This window comes from Cephus cinctus, unplaced genomic scaffold, assembly GCF_000341935.2.
Source record: "Cephus cinctus unplaced genomic scaffold, Ccin1 Ccin1_scaffold1062, whole genome shotgun sequence".
Taxonomy (NCBI): domain Eukaryota; kingdom Metazoa; phylum Arthropoda; class Insecta; order Hymenoptera; family Cephidae; genus Cephus; species Cephus cinctus.
The window spans coordinates 257,659-276,499 of record NW_014333584.1 but is presented as its reverse complement, the minus strand read 5'-3'; the positions used below and the strand labels follow the sequence as shown (position 1 = coordinate 276,499).

Below are 18,841 nucleotides of genomic sequence, written 5' to 3'. Positions count from 1 at the left end.
ATTTGAACTTTATCATGTGCTTAATTTGAATTCGCTTTTGAATCATTTTTATCCGCAATTTCTATTTCTGTAGATAAAAGAAAGTTCACGCAATGATAATTAACGAATAATTAATGCTTTAGTATTCTCAAACAATTATGATTCGTACCTGAAATTTTTTTTCACACGAATTCATACACAGAGATTTATCTTTCTCTGCAAGTCCTGTAAAAGAATATACACATTTTAATATTACGTAATTATGAATAAAAATTGTTTAAATATCTATCAACCTATACCTTATTGGATATTATCGTATTCATTAATTTGTCATTCAACGTCCAGACATGAGTTGCAATATGAAACTGTTTGTCATGTTCGTTACAAAAGACGTGTGTTAACAAAAGAAGAATTGTAATGAATCCCGGTACTGTAACCTGCGAATTCATCTTTTCTATTTCGTGAGGTTTTATACGTCCGTTTATTTTGCTGGAAAAATTTACATTTAACCCATTGAGCAAAGTCTATATACACTTTTACGAAAGACAACGTAGAATAGAATCAACGCGTATCAACAATTCAAAGCGATAAACCATGGAGTGTCTCTATTAAATAATATACTTCTGTCATTATGGAGATTACTAATACGCAAACATGGATTCCTGGTAAATGAAATTAAATATTTTTTTTTCATAATTTTCAATTGAAAGTCCTTATACGCGGTGTAACGAATAATGATGCACCACTTAATATATAGTGGAACAATAATTTGATTCCATGACGTGCAGATGATTCTTTAAATTTCTAATATAATGTAAAAAATTGTTAAAGAACTTGAAAACAGTTCTAATAATTATTATTTGTACAGGTGGTTTCACAGAATACATGTCGCAGCCATACCCAAGAGAGGTGACAGCCAGCAGAAGTGGCCCTGATACTAGATTAACAGGTTTTTATTGCAAAACATCTATGTAAGTATATTAATAACTAATTATTTATTATTTTTTAAATAGAACTCGAGCAGCAGTTGGAAGTAGCAGAAACGAGATGTGGTTCTTTGAAATCCCAGCTAGATTACATGAAAATGATTTACCAAGGAGTTCAGACAGTACCAGCTGATTGTGAGTCAAAGAAGGAAATTGAATCTGATAAAAAATCCATTGTATCTGAATCACTGCAAGCAAAAACATCTCCTTTGGAATCAAAGGATTTACAAGAAACTGTTTCTGTGGTCGATGAAAATTATTACAGTCTCTTTGAAGATATACACAAAATGCAAGAGATAGTCAAAGAGGACACATCGACTGGTATAGAAGATGAATTTCTCTGCATACAAATTGATGTTCAGATTACACAAAAACTATTTAATAGGTTTCACACAAAGAACTCCAAGATACGATTCCAAGTATCCATTGTTGTCACCAAAAATAGAGAAATCATACAGTGTCGTTGATGAAACGAATGAAGAGAGCAACACAGAATATCAGCAGTTAAGAAGAATTAAAGCCCGAAACATCACTCATATGTTGACGGAAAGAACGTCATCACCGTCGCCAAAATTTTCATGTTTCGTGGAAGGACACGAGGTTTCATTTTGACAAAAAATATAAGTAAAAAAAATGACACGTATTAATTTATTAAATTTGTCTGCAGACTTGCAAAGAACATGATGTCGATGATGCAAATGCTTTTCAACATCCTTACCAGAAGCATTTGATAGAATATTCAAAAGGTTTACAGAGGGACATACAGAATACGAAGGAACTTATAATAAGATCATCGATTGAAGATCAAGAAGAACGTAACGATCCAATAACGGCTTTGAAAGCAGAAAGCAAGAAACAAGAATTAGTCTTAAAGATTACTGGCAGTGCGGAGAATACGCATACGATAAAACGCAGGAAGATTATAAAGTCAGAAAGAAAGCACAAAGCATTGTCATCATATTCGGCCACTATTAACAAAAAAATTGCTAATAGTAAAATAGATGACACAATGTCAGTAACGTCGAAGATAAAGCGTAAGAAAGGTCGGATAAAAAGTACTAATTCAAAGAGTACAATTTTAACAAAAGACACCAATATAACAGTCAAGAAAGATTTCAAGAAAAGAAAGCAAAGAGGTATCATGCAAATATGAATAACAAAAATGAATTAAATATCAGACTATTAATTTTTTAGGACACACTATAACAATCCCATCTACGGAGATGCCTAAAGAATCACGTGTATTTCCCAATCAATTGCCAAAAAGTCGTAACGACGTAGTGGAAATTTATCATAATGATGCTGCAGAGAGTGGTACAATTTCTTTGGCATCTAGTAAACACTCCAGAGCTGATCAGCAATTAAAACATTGTCAATCGATTAATAACGCCTTCAAGATCGATGAAAAGTCAATACCTGATGTATCGTACACCCATCAGAATGAACGAGAATTATTGCAACAGACCGAAAAACCTGAAAGTAATAGCAAGCATATCCAAGACACACAGTATCAGTCATCGTACAATCACAATACACAGTACGTATATAAAAAATATTATATTTCCTTAATTTGCATAAAAATTATTTATCTTAAACTTAGGCAAGTGAATTGTCATGAAGATTACAAACCAAAGCAGTCTAATATTCAAAACGAGGCTATGGAGTGTTACAAGAGTCATCATCATCATCGATACAGATCATTTGTCGACCCATCTTATTACGATCCTACAGTCATTAGAAATTATGAAATGCCAACTGTAGCATCGAAACTTAAACAAGTCAGCAGATCATACTTCAACAGATTTAACTTCAAAAATATACCATTTGTCGTAGGCACTTCTGTAACACCGAGTCACAACTTGGGCTTGAATATTCAACAGGTATGAGAAAGAACTGTATTCGCTCGGTTATTATGAATGATGACAATTACAATTAATTAAATATTATACATAGGTATTAAGCATAATGAAAACACGACCAATGGCTAATGGAATTACGCCATTACTTATTCGCAAAGTGAGCAAAGGTATGAAGCCAGTTTCTTCGCTCTTTGATCAAATCAATGATCAATACAGAAAATCACCGCGAGACACGACTGTCAACTGTAACGGATGTTTGTCTGAAAAGTATAATAATACTGATAAAGAAATTATGGAAAGTTCAAAAGTTGTCAATTGCTTTCAACGACAAACACCTAGAATCATTACTATTCCTAATCTTCAAGATTATTGTGAGAATCAAAGAAATGATATGGCTGCCAATTGCAAGAGATCTGAAGGAACTTTGTACGAAGATGAGGTACTTGATTGTTATATATATTTTGTTCTTCAAGTTAAATATTAATTAATATTTGTTGTTAATTATATAGAAGCAAAAGGGATATGGGCTTGTTACTAAACCAAGCGTGAAGTATGACAAAACGATAAAAGCCTCTCGCAAAAGTATAACAGGAAATCCTAATTTGACATCAAGTACTTTGCTGAAACAACGTCAAGTAATTAATAGCTGTTAAGATTATTGTTATTAAAAAAATATACAACTGGATATCGTTATAGGAGGAATTGAATATGAATAATGGATCCTGCAATGTTCATACTGTTCCTGATAATACAAAAGGAATAAGAGAAGTACTGATAAAGTTGCACGATCAATTTGAAGAAATGAATACGTAAGTTTTCTTTTAAAAAAAAATCTACAATTACACTATTAAATATAGTAATTCAATTTTTGGAATAGAAATTATGAAAAGCTGCAAGAACAGGTAGAAAAGACTAATGACAAATCCTTGACAAAGCAAATAGTGGCAATTGAGGAAGAATTATCAGCCAAGGAAGAAGAAATTAATGCTGTAGTGGGTCTCTACAAAGAGGTAACAGTTATTTGAAGGACTTGAATCAGTAGTCGAATCAGGTAATATTGCGAATGAGAAAGTAAAAGGAAATTTTTCAAGGTGCTGGCTTTGAAGCAACAAATGAAACTGTTGCATGAGAGAAACAGCTTTGTATGCGTAGCAACTGAAGCTCCTCATAATGCTCCTGCTGTTCATTTGCCTGTTCACGCCAGACCGCAAACTGCAAATCCTGTAGGATTTTACTCCATGAGAAGAGGAAGTGTCATACCATCAATTACACGTGAACCATCTACTGCAATTAGATTGGCAGGATTATTGAGACAAATTCAAATATTTCAAAAACAACTGAAACTTACTTCCTAACGCTGTATCTTTTGATGAAACGATAAATACATTGATCGGTAATCATGTAATTTTGTTCAAATAAAAAGTACAGTGTAAGTTCAAAAAGGAAAAGCTGGAAAAATTCGATTTGATTTTTCAGCTGCAGATATGGAACAATTGCGAGTTTATAGAATATCTTACTAGTGGGCAGTACCATTCGGAATATGTCACTAGCGGCATCTTGCAGCATATTAATAAAAGAAAGTAGATATATCAAGATATATTCTCGAAAAGCTATTTTATGTTTTTTTACATTTACTGTTTTACGGATAATATTTATTTACGTCGTTGTGAACAATTAAGATAATGTCTACAAAATCTTCGGTGGATTTAAGGGCCGAACTGGCTGAACTTGTGAAACGCAAAGCAGAAATTGCTGTACGTATTAGGATGTAAAAAGTACACTGATTCGAGAAATCTAGGCTTTTGTTTTATACATTTCTCAGTAATTAGAAGTCTAAACATTATATACTTGTTAATATCTTATTCTCAATCAAATTTTACGATTCTTGTTCTATTAGGTTTAACACAGTTTGTAATATTAGTGTTTCTGTATGCAATGAAGGTTAAACATAACCTGTAGAAACAAACTGCGTCTCCAATCGAATACTTTTACGTATTTGGCTCTGTTTATGTAAGACTTGAAATATTTATGGTATTATTGCAGGACACTTTAGCTAACTTAGAACGACAGATATACGCATTCGAAGGAAGTTACTTGGAGGATACGCAATTATATGGAAACATTATCCGTGGTTGGGACAGATATTTAGCCAGCAACAAAAACACAAATAGTAAAGCAGACAAACGTAATAGAAAGTTCAAAGAAGCTGAAAGATTATTCTCTAAATCTTCTATTACATCTATGGCTGTAAGTAACACTACCAAGTGGTACCAAAATGGGCTGAATGTCAATTTGATGGTACTCGGTACAAAGGGCACCTTGTGCATGTTACAGGCAGTGAGCGGTCTAGTGGAGAACACACAAGAAAAAAGTAAGGACCTGAATGGATATTCATAATTATCTATTTTTTAATAAGCTACTTATTAATTGGTATCTTACTCTTTTGTATTCTCTTTTATCAATCTTCTTCGATAGCAGTTATAATTTTATTCCTGTCTTTATAAGTACTCAATTATGTTTATCTAAGTTACCTGATTACTGGTTTACTGTATTGTTATATTATAAATAGAATATGTCTATTGGTTTTAGATATAGCATTAGTTGTTTTAGTCTTAAGGGAACAAAATTACTGGTGGCAGCATACTTTTAATTTACTACAACTATTGCTTATAAATTTTACAATTTATGGTTCGCCAAGAAAGTCTATCGCTCTAGAACTTTTGAAAAACAAACTTTATTCTTATACAAATCACTTTAATCCCTATGCTGATCTCTAGTGATTCTGTTCTCTGTTTATGTATACCAAGTTATTTGCCTTTGTTCTCGATGTGCCTTGGTAGTATATAAAAGTTTTTATTAATAAAATAATGGTGGTAGTTCTCTTGAATCCTATGACTGTCTCCGTCATAATTGCTAATTCATACATTAGAATAAAATCATGAGTCACGTGATTATCATTCAAAAAATTCTCATCACTTTTGTACTTGTTCAAATCAAACGATCTTATTATTTCACGTAGAAAATCGGACTTTCTTTTCTATTTTCATATTAGTTTTTATTATTTATCTGCTGCTTCCTTCAACTTTGTACGCACTGTGTACCGTTAATGGGAGCACCTTGATTCCAGTTGAACGATACAGTGAGTCGGAGTCACAGATTGGAAACAGCGGCAGCGAGGACAATTGCAACTTTACCAATGCGAATCCCTCGGGGAATAGCAAAGAGGCCACTGGAAAGAATCACACCTCTGTTCAAAGTGGATATTCTCAAAATAATGGCACTCTTAATAGCACGGACACTAATGTCCAATTTTCCAATGGACCTATGTCCAATGGAAACCTAGAACATGTTTCTGTATCTGCGAAGGACAGTCACAGTAACAATAAAGACTCTAATAATAAAAATAGATCTACGAACAGTGCTAAAAAGAGTAGTAATAAGCGTTCCAGGAATAGATAGAGTCTTTTTGTACATGAAAAAATATTAATTTTGTATTATCATTTTTTACTTTATTCTCTATGAGGGAGAAGAAACATTTTATCTTTTTGGACTTACAAGAATGTCTTGTTACTCTTGTATGAATTGCTTTAGAGACTGGAGAATTGAAGTAGATATGCTCAGTTTTTCATCACATCTCATTACTCTTTATTACTTGTTAGTCTTTCATTCTTCTTTTTTTTCTATTTAACCACTCAGCGCCGTTGTAATTAATAGTTTAGATAATCAAGAAAACGGATTTGGGTAATGTTCGCTGTTTGTGAAAATGCTATTTTACACTATGGACGAGTGATACTGTCTGCAGTTACCTGATTGATAGTTGTCACGATAATAATAGATAATAAGTGCAAGTGAACGTGTGAAGGATGTTTGATAATTCGTAATATTCCAATTGTATCTTCTTGTACTCGTGTTAAAATATCAAATTGAAGAGATGGATGGTAGCCGTGATTGCGTTTAGAAAAAGAAAATTGAATAGATGATTAAAAAAAGATTCGTTTGTATTTGCCATTAATAAAAAGTTACATGAAAGTCTCAAGAACAGTACACTTTCATACTTACAATATGATGTAATGACTTTAATGAATATTTCTTGATTAAATCTCTCGTCGTAACTTTCCTTGAATGAAATTCATTAGGCGGTACAGTGAAGCAAGTATAAATAAGATATTTTTGTATTATTTCTATAAAAAGAACTCACTCTTATCGTACCTGGTACATACAAATATTTCTTTTTCTACTATCATTATATTAAAAAACAAGACCGATTTTATTTATTCTTTAATTAATACAAATATTATTTTAAGTTACACCAACACTTCTCATGAGGTTTTAGAATACCGTCCAAAATATGTATGAATAAATATTCTGATTCTAAATGCAGTCGCGTTTAGTATCAATAATAGTCATCTTAAAAACTATCAACTTGCATGATTCAGACACTCCTTCGTTTCACATAAATGCATATAATTCTTTGAATACTCATCATTCAAATATATCAATACTAATGAGAGCAAAAACAAAAGTTTTTAATAATCCCAAAAAGTTTTATGTTATTCTTAACAATTAAAAAAGTAACAAACCAGCTTAAGCATTAATTAAGTGAAATTCAATGCCTGGGTCTACGCCTATCTCCATTACTCTTCATTATAGAAGCCGGTACAAACATTTTACCAGGTCCAGCTGAATCTTTAACATGGCCACTTCTGGTCACAACTGCATTAAATCCATTACGGTCGTCAGCTGTATAAGATACAGTACGTATAGTACCATCAGCTTCGACAACAGAATATTCTCCTTTAACAGTATCCCCATCACGTTCCTCCCATGCTGATTTCGAATCCCCAGTGTATCCGTCAATGACACCATAATTAAAAGAATACTTTGGATAAGACATATGCTCGACCTCCATCTCCATAGAATCTTCCTCCGTCGCCACGACCGCACCTGCAGTCTTCAGAATAGGCGGTGCAACATAAACGAGAGACGAGGTCCTGGGTAATGGCTTATAAGAAGCCGGTGAAGATACTTTGACGTAAACCGGCGATGAACTACGATCTCTTGACGATCCTGATGACTTTGGCAATTTGAATGCACATGTGATTGCAGGGGCGACGTTTTCGAATCTTGCAGAATTTCTAACTGGTGCGCAAGGATACGACGAGTATCTTGGCCCTCTTGGAGGCAGTGCAAAACTGTTGGGTACAAAATATATGTGAATTTTCACATGGCTACTGCTTTCGGTATTGTCTCTTTATATTTCTCTTCTTTCTTTCTTTCTTTTCTTACCCTTGATGAATACCAGCCCGTGTCATCTCCAGCGCGCAAATCAGGAAGAGAATCTGGAATGTAGAATTGCGATTAGGATCCGATGAACAATGACAATCGTCCCACGCGCTCTTGCAATCGTTCATTATTAGTGTTGGGTTTGTATGTTCAGTTATTATACTTTGCCCTAAGAATTACACTGGTGAAACTTCTTTATTGCATAATAGAAGAGATAGAGTTTGTATCCTTTAAGGAGTGCCCATCACGTATCCAACCACTTGACCATATTTATATGGAAACGTGTATGGATATATATGTATACTCATTAAACAGATAATAAATAATGAATACGAGTATGGCAAAGAGAATCAGTTCTTGTTAGTAAAGATATAATGAGATATGGACATGATGTAATTATAATTATTTTCTTTAATTCATTAAACACGTATCTTTAATGTAGTTTGGGAAGGTCTAAGACTTCTTTTCTTTGTAAATTTTGGACGGTTATGATTGAGGATTTGTGGTAACTTTTTTTTTTGTATCTTTACCTCGACTATCATCGTTTCTTCTTTTCTGCCGTCTTTTATGGTGTTTTAATTCACAGTATATGTATATTTGCCCCTTGAAGATTTCTCCGTGAGTGTTGCAGCATCCCCGGTGCACTCTTCTTTATATACCGCGAACATTCACTTACATTTTTACTGCACTCTTCCCTACGTCTCGAGGAAAGACTTGCTTTAGTTTGAGCAATGTGCAATCGCTGAGAGTAGACGCTGCCTGGGAAACGTCTGATATTGCCGAAGGCTATTAGAATTGAAATAGAATAGTGTAACGCCGCATTTGGGAATTCGGTCAGGATGATGGTAGAGGTTTTTGCGAAATCTGTTCATCTTGAAAGACGTTAGAGAATTTCAAATGAAATTTGTTGCCGCTTCTTTTTTATGAAAATTGTATTCATGTAAACTGGTATCTGAGAATATGAAATTAGTAACAATTATCTCTCACTATGATCATTTTCATTTTATTAGATGGAAAAATATGATGGCCATAAAATGGGTACTCAATTTTGATACTTCCGTTGAACTCTGTTGTCGTTCATTGCTCGTAAAAATAATTCAAATTTTGTAACGGCTCCTTTTTTGCATGATTTATAAAGTGTTATGGTTTCGTGGAAGTAATTAGTGAAGGTACCACGCCCTGTGAAGTCTTTCTGATTATTTATTCTGTACTCGTTATACTACTCTTGTTTTTATTTATTGGTGGAATGAAAAGTATTACGAGACAACTGGAAACTGGGACTTGTCTGACAGGAAACTTCTCTTTGGCACTTCCTTCTGTACACCGGAACTGTTCGTATTTGGATGGGGTAGAAAAGAGTGATACTACTTTATTGGTATGTAATTTCCATTTTAGCTTAATTAACAAAATGGAGAAAGATATTATGAATAGCTTGATAGAAAGACTCTCTAAATATCAAGCAAAGAGGTGGATGTTTGTTGGTTCGAAATGGATTACAGAGAAATATTTGTGTGGGAGACGAGAAGGGAGTTTTAAGAAAGTTTTTGTAATAAAATATAATTCATCCTTTTATGTGTCTATTCACACTAATTTTACATCGATTCAACTAATTATTGTAATTCAGCTGCCTTTTTTCTTACATCTTCAATTTGTTCTTCTGTGACAGTCGGAGTGACACCACATGCTATTTCTTCTGCTCTGATGAATGCAAGTTTTTCAGCCTTTTCTTTAAAAAAAATTTTCTGCTCCTCCTCCAATTCCTTTCTATAAGCATCCAACTTTTCTTGCACCAATTTGTCGCAATGTTTGGTTGTTAATTTTCTCAAGGAATCTTTTCTGGTTACTGGGAGGTATTGACTGTAGAGAAAGGGAGTATTTAAAATATCTTCTTTTTATGATTTGTTAGAAAAGTATATGTTCGAGATAACATACTGAGGATGAGGCTTATAAATAATGTTTAATTTTTCAAGAAGCCATTCGAAACGTTTGTAATCCCACTGTCTCAAGTAACCCAGAAACTTTTTTCTTTTTTCAATAAGTTCTTTCAAATGCGTTTTGGTTGGTAAATTTCTTGGATGATCCTTCATATACTCTTGCAGTTGTAAAATCTGATTGGTCATTTTAGCAACTGAAAACCAAGAAATAAATGTAATATCGATGAACTCTCGCAAAAGCCATAATAATAATTATACTTACTGATTGTCTCCATAGACGTTGTATCCATAAAATGATTTTTCACAAGACTTGTTATTTTTTCACGTTGTACAACCACAGTTGTTTTCCGTTTGTTAAAATCAAGGGTAAACATTTTTTTAACAATATCATCGGCACTGAAAGAAAGTAATTAAATCATCTTCAAGAACATCAAAGTATATACTTACTTACATATACACTTACTCTTCAAGTTCTTTTGAGTTCCAATATTTTTTGCAGTATTCATTTGGATCAACTTTAACATCTAAACCTAAATCACCACTAATTTCAGTTGAGATACAGGATGGTTTCTCTGGACGTACCCATTTAATTTTTAAATTAGATTTGAATGCATAGTTCCTTGCAAGTGTATTTGAAATCTTGAGAATATTTCCAACAATAACAGGAACACATCTTACATTATTTGCAAACATGTTGATTTTTACATATCACTGCATATCACCCAACATTCGCTAACCCAACTTCCATGCAGCCTTATGAGTATGCGCACTCGTGTACGCGCATGCGAGCAGTGACGTCATTACAACCTCTGTACTATGACTGGCTAATCGACATTAGCGCCAGATTCTTACTTTAAATTTAAATCATTACGCTTCTGCACATTCCTTATGAGAACTGAGTTTTGAAAAAATACTAATATACTAACTTTACTCGATCTCCCATTCGATGTTGCTCCTACATAGAGAAAAACAGAAAAAGGGATCGGACAGACTAAAGTGAAATCGAAATACATATGGTTGAAAGACCGCATAAAAAAATGATCTAGTAGAATTTTATACAAAACACAAATGTTTACTTTATTATGTAATTACTCCTATTTCTTTAGATCCGATTACAATATTCTACTACAGTAAAACTTCTCAATAGCGTAAGTTTCCACCTCCGTAAAATTTCACAATAGTATAATGATCTATCCCCACTTTCTCTAATCTCGCTTATTCGCTCACAGGAGAGTTTTTTTTCGCAAGCGTAACTTGAAAACGCGGGGTGTTAGCTATTGAGAAATAACTGCTTCCAAGCGTTACGTTGTTGAGAAGTCTTACTGTATAAGAATTTATTTGACATGTCCATTATTTATATTATTTTCACTTGAAACAGCAGCTGCTTCGGTGTCCTGTGGTAGTGGCGATGGCTCTTTGATAGTATTCTCAGGTCCTGTAATAAGTATTTCAGATTTGAAAGTGCCTTATCTATACCGTCTTCAGGCTGTTAGCAACGAAGAAAAAAAAATACAATAGTTACCAATAAACGTCAGTAAGACTGGAATGAATATTAAACCGTGAGCAGCGCCTATCAAAACTATTCCGAGATACATCCTGAAGTAGAATACTTGGAAGATTTGCGATTTTGCAAACGCAAGGACGACTATACCAGCAAATTTAGTTAACGTGATACCAGAGAATACCTGGGGGAAAAATTATACGATGTGATTCATATAATCACTAGTTTACTGATTAACAAATTAATTAAACACGTACTGAGCTACCCATTGTATTCAGTGTTTCCACAGTCTTTTCTATTCTCGTTTGCCCAGTTGACGTCAAGTAAGAATGAATTATGTGACTGCAGAATTCTACAGCAATACCAGCCGCCTGTGCAAAATAATTTTAGGAATATGATAATAATTATATATGAAGTTTACGATGTCAAGAATCGAATAAAGTAAAGTTACTGACCACAACGCTATTTACAAGAGACACAGCATTCAAGCTGATACCCCACCAGTACATTAATCCACCCAAGTTGACGATTATCAGGATAACACCCAGGGTGACAATCAAAGCAGAAAAGATTGAGAATCCACTCAATATAAAAGTTATTATGAAAATGACAATGACTGTCATCGACAGAGAGAATAGAGTCTCTGACCATATTGTCAAATATTGCTCGTAGAAGACATAGAATACACTGTAAAACAAATGGATTGTTGCGCAAGTTCATTTTTCATGGATTAAGAAATTTAAGAAGAATAAATTATACTTTGTTTCTTCGCACTTACCTGTATGGGAATACTTGTACTGTGTTATCTGATAATCCTGCACTATTAATCATATTGGTAATATTGGCAGCAACTACTCTGGCTGCTCTGATTGCCTCGTACCAATCAGAAGAAGTTTTCAAAGGTCTATGATAGCCCATGAAGTAACTGTCAGCCACATCTACTAGACCATGCTGATCGTAGTAGTAATTCAGTCCCTGAATGGAATTAAAAGATTTTAATTGTATCGACAACATGCATTACTTGAAAGGATGTCAAGACTGACTAGAATATTTTGTTTAAACTTACATCCAGATAAGAAGCGCGTCCAGATTTGGCACAATCCTCATCAGGTATATCCCCCACGAAATATGGAATGTACGTGCGGAAGTTTAATGCATTTGGTCTTGTACCCAAACTGTTAGTAGTAATGTTACAATTCTCACAAGTAGCTAGAGAGATGAAAATTTTAATTATTTAATAAAACCACTGACTGCGAAACACGTTCAAGAGTCTAAGAATTACTTTGATACTTACCAATGTTATGCGGACAGAAAGAACTATTATCAGGAAAGTATTTACAGCATCCACTAATGGTGGACCAGTCGAGGTAATCATCTATCCAAGAAGAAGCTGCCTTGGATAAATATGATCTGTAAAATGAAATGATAACCGATAAATATTAAATTTCAATTTTATTGAGATGTACGTTTTCATTACGCACATGGCAGGTTGATTAGCTGCTGAGTAAATTTGTGTATACAGTGAATCCACGTTACATTCCTGCCCACCACATATAAGATTCTGTGCTTCTGTCTTACTATAATTTAGTCCTTCGGTGACCACAAAATATACAGGGGGTCCAGTCGACAACAGTTCTTCCATATACTGCGAAGACAAATATTAGACTTAATCATCTAAAGGGAAAAAAATGTTTTTTGGGAAAATAGATTTTTTTTTACTTTGAAGTATTTTAGCACGTAGGAATCCTCAGGCATTGAAAGTTTCTGATCCAAACCAATTTCCATACTTGGTGCTACGACGGCATGAGTCGTGAGAGCAGCAAAAAAAATTACAAGTACTCCAACCCTGATTGGCTTTGTCATCAGTAAAGGCGTATAGAACTTTTCAAAACATATCTGTACAATACCCTTGCCTACTTCTGTTTTGTGCTTCTTGTCTAGAGAGAAGCAGAAAAGCACGTCAAGCCTGTTATCCTGAAAAAGATGTGTAAATCGTAGAGCTGTAATTTTTTTCCTTTAATCAATACAACTATTTTCATTAGTTACTAATTACCGTCAATCGATCAGTATCCAGAGCCAATAAAGCGATAAAAACTGTAATCTGAAGAAGGAAATTTATGAGAATCGCTACGGATGCGTATAGTGCAAAAGTGTTAACCGCTGGCATAGATGATAAAGCACCTAAAATAGAATAAACATATGCGTATAGTTATTTTAATAATTCCATATGAATTATTTTCACAACAATTACACATACCAATTAAGAAGCAGGTGCACTCCGATGCACTGGACAATAATATAGAGGGTCCTACAAGAGCCAAAGTTCTACCAATATGTTCAGGAGTTGTTTCATCAAGCTTACGAGGAGTTCTTTGAAGAGTTTGAACCATAATAAAAATATTGTCCACTCCGACAGCCAAAACAAAGAAGGGAATGACCTGAAAGAAATAAGACATTTATTGTAACTTGGTGAAATCTTCATATCTTAAAGTTCAAGAAAAGGATTTACCTCGATTGTCAATAAAGTTGTCGGTACTCCTATGTAACCAAATATTCCAAGAGAGCAAGCAACAGATGCTAACACCACAATGATTCCTCCGATACTAAGTAGAACTCTACTGACTACCTGAGAATTCAAACAGAGTACGTGGACTAAAAATTCAATTCGATGTGTCAAAATAACTCTTTGCAATAAAATAAAAAAGAATTCTTACAAAAGTTTCCTTGGATGCTTTGAATTTTCCTAAAGCTAGAGCAATATATATAAACATGACAATATAGCTAATAACGACAGTTATCACTTCAGCCTCTGAAGTTCTTGCAAGTTCATCCTCAATTGATCTCTCTGAAGAATAAGCAATCTCCATAAAGTCAGGTCGACTGTTAGCATTCCAGTCTTCCATAAAGTCCAGGAATCTAAGAGAATCGTAAGCGCAATTACGTCAATGCTGTAACAATAATTTCAAACAAATATTTCACAATTCTCACTTTTTTTCCCATTCCAAAACCGGCTTGAGTTTGTCCCCATCAAGTGTATTACTAAGTATAACTGTTAGGGCAAGTCCTATGGATGTTATATAGTCTGTATTGTCATAAGAGTAAACTCCATCTTTAAGAAAACCACCCACAGCCACCTCAGGGATTATAGGTCCTTTGTATGGCGCGAGACAATCAGAATTAAATGCATTCCTAATATAATAATAAAAAATTGTTTAATGATAACGTATAATTATTGTATAAACTTTTTAACTTGTTCACTTACTGCAGGCACTTGTATATATGATCTAAGTAATTCGTTTCATATCCATTTGATATTGATGTTGCATTGAATGTCTGTATGTTGTTCTGAAAATATCCCCATATCGATTGCACAGTGCAAAGTGACAAAGTAACACCGCCAGTAAATTCGCTGGTGACAGGTGCATAGCAATAATTTTCCAAACCCTCACCAGTATCTTGACCAATCTGTAAAAGAAGTAATTGAATTAACTTTTCATCTTATAATCAGAACTCGATACAATTGATCAATTCCTCTAATGCTTAACGTACCTCAATAATTTGAGATTGAAGATCATACACAGCGAGCAAGAATTCTTTATTGAACACAGGACTAAATTCTAAAACACCGCTTGAGGTGTTATGAGTGAACTGGAACAAACTTTCATTAATCAAATGTAATATGTATTGATCGAAAGAAATTTTTTAATCAACCTACCGGCTCCAATCCAACTGATTTAATATAGATTTGTTGAGTTCTGTAAAATGGTGTGAAATGTGTATCGAAGTAATCTTTCTCAATCCTCGACTGACTGGTAGGAGCAGCCCAAATCTCTATAGGGTCCGTTGTCACAGTCATATAAACAACGCCATAGCATGTTGCAATTATAATATATGATGAAATCCATAATACAAGAAGAGGAAATCTTGCAAAAGCTGAAAAGCAGAAGTAGTCATTTTCAATATCAACAATTTGACTTGAATAAAATAAGTTTATTTCATTATCGTATACCATATCCCCAATGTCCGAAGAAGCTTTCAAGGCACCCATGAAATTGTGATCCAAATTGGGATGATTTGCATTTTTTTTTATTGGAAACTTCTGAAATTAAAGATCTTGTTTATTATAGTATTGATGGTTGAAAAAAAGAGAGATATTGAATTACATGAAAGTATTTCTTTACCAGTCTGTTTCCTCCCTTTGCAAGTGTACAGAATAGTAAAACCAGTACTGACTATAATAACAAATACGCCAGCAACAATTCCATATCCATTGAGTCCAAAGAGTGTCCATACATTATGACCAATATTTAATTGAACAACGGGACAGCTTAATGAACAATCGACACAACTGCAAGCAGCTGAATTGTTCTGTAATACAAAGTAATATGCTTATTGAATTCTAATCAATCTAATTGAGTCAGTAGTGTTGCGTAAAGACTTTGCAGGTGTTACTTTGTCTCATTTCAGCTACATCATAATGACACATTGTCATTATTCTTTTATCAATGATATCGTCTAGCACCCAGATGTATAAGATAACTTATCATTATCAATAAAATGTTATAACTAGGCTCTACAATGTATTACCAAAAAAAAAAAAAAAAAAAAAAAAAATGCATGACACTTACATCGTAGGCTTCATTGCAAAGTTTTATAGGTGGATCCAAAGGTTCACTACTATTTCCATCAAAATCCTCTGCATCGTAGACATAGGTTATTTGGAATGGTAAAAAAAAAAAAAAAAAAAAAAGAAAATGCATGACACTTACATCGTAGGCTTCATTGCAAAGTTTTATAGGTGGATCCAAAGGTTCACTACTATTTCCATCAAAATCCTCTGCATCGTAGACATAGGTTATTTGGAATGGTACAAATTCATTGTTCGCTGCATCTCCCATATATTCAAACCATCTACAAGATTTATTTATTAGTTCAGAATTATATAGTTAATAAATAAAAAATTGTCCAACAGATCCTGTTAGAATATTCACAGGCAATTTTATTAGGGGAAGAAAAAAAATGCTCTATCAGATGATATTACTGAACTCAGCTCTGTATCATTAAGGTAAAGAATTCAATTATAGTGACATTTAGAATGAATAATGTGTATGTCAAAATCTAAGAAAGATAGTGAAAATAAATTATTCAACCATTATAATAAAAAAAATGTCTTTCAGAGACTGATTGCTGATAAGAGATCATAAATTTTCTGCACAGACCATTTCGTATCTGTTCCACTAATTGTAAGAAGAAAAGACTTTTAAAAAGGTATTTATAATTTCCATAGGCCATTATTGAATAAATTGCGATTAACACAATGATCACTATATCGTATTGATAACCAACAGTAATCAATAGCCAATAATCTCCCGATAGATTAGCGCGCATTCATATCATTCGATTGTCTAACTTAAATCCAGCAGGTGTGTGTCTCTGGAAGTCGTATCATACAGAATCAAATAGTTAAATAGATTTCATAAAAATTATATGACATAAAAAACTTACAACTTTGCAGTGCATCTACTGGCTCCGTGGGTTCCGCAAGCAAGATCCAACGCCAAATTTCCACTTGCTGGATGAACAATTTCTTTGCACGAGTCATAAGTAGCATTAACGTACTCTTCGTTTATGTAAAACTTATGAAAGAATAAAAAAAGATTTCTTTTTATCAACCATTAAAAAATATACCCAGATATGAAAAATTACAAAAAAATGTCAACAAGACTTCTTCAGAAGGTCTTATGTCATGGGTTTTGACGTCTTACATGAAAAAGACGTCTTTCAGACCGCCAGCCAAAGACCATCTGACGACATAAGATCTTCTGACAATCCTGCAGCCACCTTCTTCATTCGTGCTATCCGAGTAGCAGCAATGTAATTGCCAACTTCGAAATTTTAAATAAACAATTCCCAAACAATTAATAAAAATTTAAGATTTTCAGATGACCCGCAAAATACCACAATCAATACCAACCTGAATGCCATTAATATATTCAACCTCAAGATCCTCATCCATAAGAATTTCCGTAGCGTACAAAAATCTACTTTGATCGGCACGACAACTCATATCACAAATCGAACGAAAAAGATTTTTCACACAGGTCGTGCATCTAGCCAGGATACCCTCAGCCATGGACATGCTGCTGTCCATGGAAATGATCTGATCCGCATCGCAGCACGTCAAGGGATTGTCTAAAAATCAAAAAAGTAACTTAAACCAATAATCCTTAGAATATTCCAAAGTGCTTACAGCTTCTATAAAAAACCAACCAGTTTCATCAAAAAAATGTGGACATCTATTAAACAGTATTGCTTCGGCCTTAGCATCGTTAATTGCCTTAGCAGATGTATTAGATGGACAATTATAAATAGCAGTACTAGTTTTCCTGCACTGTCCATCCCAGATGCAGGTATAGTTAGCGAAGACCGAAGAAACGCACAGAAGAAACAGCAGCCACAGGAGAACGAGAGACTTCATTCTAAATGTAAGAGAGAGGAAATCAGAAAGGAAAATTCGACTGATCCAATGGAGAAAAAGGTAAAATAAATATTCTCACCTGATTTATAGCTAGGAGTTGTCGATTAAATAAATAATAAAAATGTATAAATAATCAATAAAAATTCTTGCAGTGTCCGAAGTTTAACATATTCAAAGGAGTCTCCTTCCTCGAAGCAATCTTCGTTGGCGACCAGCGACAGTTGCGGTGTAAATGAACGATCGGACGATTCTCGTCGCAACAAAAGTTCCTGAAGATCGCTTAGAAACCAGACTTTATCAACCGAATCGGAAATCATATATTAATATCTATCTTGTCGTTGACTCGTCTAAACCTTTGGCATATATACACGTCTGCCTAACCACATAGTTGGATAGGTATTGAATATAATAGCGAATAACTCTATACAGTCTTTTGATATTAATGAATGACCGTGATAAGCACAAGTAAAAAAGTACAGTCGCTATCTAATGTTATCAGTAAGATGTCAAGTCTTGGACGATTCGTTTAAACCAGCGAACACCTGCGGTCTTAATCTACTTGTTTAAAAAAAAAGAACAGACTAAAATCTTGCTCGACAAGCAAATAGCATCGAGATATCGATCGGTATAGAATAAAAATTGAACGGTAGAGAGAATGCAAAAAATTAATCTTATTAAATTTTAAGAAAATTGAAACGATGCGGTATACCTATAAGTAGACGCAAAAGAAGGATGGACAATGGAAATCGGAAATAGAGTCATGTGAAACGACACAGTATACGAGGTACGAGGGATAAAATAAAGAAAGGAAATTAATAATT

At 33.9% G+C, this 18,841-nt stretch overlaps 6 protein-coding genes across 7 annotated transcripts; 2 read left to right on the top strand and 4 right to left on the bottom strand.

The window, feature by feature from the left end:
- Positions 1 to 6: 6 nt before the first annotated feature.
- LOC112494973 lies at positions 7 to 4,426 on the bottom strand. Its single transcript, XM_025089185.1, has 4 exons — positions 4,173 to 4,426; positions 279 to 468; positions 149 to 204; positions 7 to 67 (listed from the first exon to the last, which is right to left on the bottom strand). The coding sequence occupies exons 1-3, from the start codon at positions 4,388 to 4,390 to the stop codon at positions 172 to 174; spliced, it is 441 nt and encodes a 146-aa protein (XP_024944953.1). The 5' UTR covers positions 4,391 to 4,426; the 3' UTR covers positions 7 to 67; positions 149 to 171.
- Positions 329 to 5,711, top strand: LOC107271884. Its single transcript, XM_015748428.2, has 15 exons — positions 329 to 644; positions 848 to 928; positions 993 to 1,286; positions 1,351 to 1,565; positions 1,633 to 2,101; positions 2,160 to 2,502; positions 2,566 to 2,845; positions 2,919 to 3,263; positions 3,334 to 3,459; positions 3,521 to 3,633; positions 3,702 to 3,834; positions 3,916 to 4,217; positions 4,301 to 4,578; positions 4,868 to 5,071; positions 5,159 to 5,711. Exons 1-12 carry the CDS (start codon positions 611 to 613, stop codon positions 4,177 to 4,179), a joined length of 2,697 nt encoding a protein of 898 aa, XP_015603914.1. The 5' UTR covers positions 329 to 610; the 3' UTR covers positions 4,180 to 4,217; positions 4,301 to 4,578; positions 4,868 to 5,071; positions 5,159 to 5,711.
- LOC107271899 (chromatin modification-related protein MEAF6) lies at positions 4,507 to 6,283 on the top strand. The gene is made up of 3 exons (XM_015748461.2): positions 4,507 to 4,578; positions 4,868 to 5,195; positions 5,952 to 6,283. Exons 1-3 carry the CDS (start codon positions 4,507 to 4,509, stop codon positions 6,281 to 6,283), a joined length of 732 nt encoding a protein of 243 aa, XP_015603947.1.
- Positions 6,284 to 6,799: 516 nt separating this feature from the next.
- On the bottom strand, positions 6,800 to 8,982 carry LOC107271901 (cuticle protein 19). Of its 2 annotated transcripts, XM_015748468.2 has the most exons (3): positions 8,638 to 8,982; positions 8,111 to 8,163; positions 6,800 to 8,016 (listed from the first exon to the last, which is right to left on the bottom strand). In XM_015748468.2, exons 1-3 carry the CDS (start codon positions 8,647 to 8,649, stop codon positions 7,431 to 7,433), a joined length of 651 nt encoding a protein of 216 aa, XP_015603954.1. In that variant the 5' UTR covers positions 8,650 to 8,982; the 3' UTR covers positions 6,800 to 7,430. The 2 variants fall into 2 exon arrangements, with proteins under 2 accessions (XP_015603954.1, XP_024944950.1); XM_025089182.1 differs by lacking the exon at positions 8,638 to 8,982 and having other exon boundaries at positions 8,111 to 8,427.
- Positions 8,983 to 9,657: 675 nt separating this feature from the next.
- On the bottom strand, positions 9,658 to 10,813 carry LOC107271898 (28S ribosomal protein S15, mitochondrial). Its single transcript, XM_015748460.2, has 4 exons — positions 10,505 to 10,813; positions 10,304 to 10,437; positions 10,040 to 10,235; positions 9,658 to 9,964 (listed from the first exon to the last, which is right to left on the bottom strand). The coding sequence occupies exons 1-4, from the start codon at positions 10,732 to 10,734 to the stop codon at positions 9,718 to 9,720; spliced, it is 807 nt and encodes a 268-aa protein (XP_015603946.1). The 5' UTR covers positions 10,735 to 10,813; the 3' UTR covers positions 9,658 to 9,717.
- A 274-nt stretch (positions 10,814 to 11,087) lies between these two features.
- On the bottom strand, positions 11,088 to 18,808 carry LOC107271880 (NPC intracellular cholesterol transporter 1 homolog 1b). Its single transcript, XM_015748414.2, has 25 exons — positions 18,100 to 18,808; positions 17,813 to 18,021; positions 17,517 to 17,734; positions 17,048 to 17,178; positions 16,402 to 16,453; positions 16,171 to 16,260; positions 15,724 to 15,910; positions 15,552 to 15,641; positions 15,258 to 15,475; positions 15,092 to 15,190; positions 14,805 to 15,007; positions 14,531 to 14,731; positions 14,257 to 14,458; positions 14,052 to 14,168; positions 13,800 to 13,980; positions 13,596 to 13,723; positions 13,262 to 13,516; positions 13,024 to 13,187; positions 12,837 to 12,952; positions 12,609 to 12,751; positions 12,321 to 12,517; positions 11,998 to 12,229; positions 11,800 to 11,913; positions 11,564 to 11,726; positions 11,088 to 11,476 (listed from the first exon to the last, which is right to left on the bottom strand). The coding sequence occupies exons 2-25, from the start codon at positions 18,018 to 18,020 to the stop codon at positions 11,376 to 11,378; spliced, it is 3,810 nt and encodes a 1,269-aa protein (XP_015603900.1). The 5' UTR covers position 18,021; positions 18,100 to 18,808; the 3' UTR covers positions 11,088 to 11,375.
- Between the last annotated feature and the right edge of the window lie 33 nt (positions 18,809 to 18,841).

Bases quoted from the DNA above. Each gene is read 5' to 3' on its own strand.
- LOC107271884 (XM_015748428.2), top strand. From the start codon at position 611: ATGGAGATTACTAATACGCAAACATGGATTCCTG. The intron at 645-847 runs GTAAATGAAATT...TTATTTGTACAG, and splicing joins TACGCAAACATGGATTCCTG to GTGGTTTCACAGAATACATG. The intron at 1,566-1,632 runs GTTTCATTTTGA...ATTTGTCTGCAG, and splicing joins GTTTCGTGGAAGGACACGAG to ACTTGCAAAGAACATGATGT.
- LOC112494973 (XM_025089185.1), bottom strand. From the start codon at position 4,390: ATGCTGCAAGATGCCGCTAGTGACATATTCCGAATGGTACTGCCCACT. The intron at 469-4,172 runs GTAAGTTTCAGT...AAATTTTTCCAG, and splicing joins AAAAGATACAGCGTTAGGAA to CAAAATAAACGGACGTATAA. The intron at 205-278 runs GTATAGGTTGAT...ATTCTTTTACAG, and splicing joins ATACGATAATATCCAATAAG to GACTTGCAGAGAAAGATAAA.
- LOC107271899 (XM_015748461.2), top strand. From the start codon at position 4,507: ATGTCTACAAAATCTTCGGTGGATTTAAGGGCCGAACTGGCTGAACTT. The intron at 4,579-4,867 runs GTACGTATTAGG...GTATTATTGCAG, and splicing joins AACGCAAAGCAGAAATTGCT to GACACTTTAGCTAACTTAGA. The intron at 5,196-5,951 runs GTAAGGACCTGA...CCTTGATTCCAG, and splicing joins GGAGAACACACAAGAAAAAA to TTGAACGATACAGTGAGTCG.
- LOC107271901 (XM_025089182.1), bottom strand. From the start codon at position 8,235: ATGAACGATTGCAAGAGCGCGTGGGACGATTGTCATTGTTCATCGGAT. The intron at 8,017-8,110 runs GTAAGAAAAGAA...TGTACCCAACAG, and splicing joins CGGGCTGGTATTCATCAAGG to TTTTGCACTGCCTCCAAGAG.
- LOC107271898 (XM_015748460.2), bottom strand. From the start codon at position 10,734: ATGTTTGCAAATAATGTAAGATGTGTTCCTGTTATTGTTGGAAATATT. The intron at 10,236-10,303 runs GTAAGTATAATT...CTTGGTTTTCAG, and splicing joins AACGTCTATGGAGACAATCA to TTGCTAAAATGACCAATCAG. The intron at 9,965-10,039 runs GTATGTTATCTC...CTTTCTCTACAG, and splicing joins ATTTATAAGCCTCATCCTCA to TCAATACCTCCCAGTAACCA.
- LOC107271880 (XM_015748414.2), bottom strand. From the start codon at position 18,020: ATGAAGTCTCTCGTTCTCCTGTGGCTGCTGTTTCTTCTGTGCGTTTCT. The intron at 12,953-13,023 runs GTGCGTAATGAA...TTCATTTTACAG, and splicing joins GCAGCTAATCAACCTGCCAT to ATCATATTTATCCAAGGCAG. The intron at 11,727-11,799 runs GTACGTGTTTAA...TTTTTCCCCCAG, and splicing joins TGAATACAATGGGTAGCTCA to GTATTCTCTGGTATCACGTT.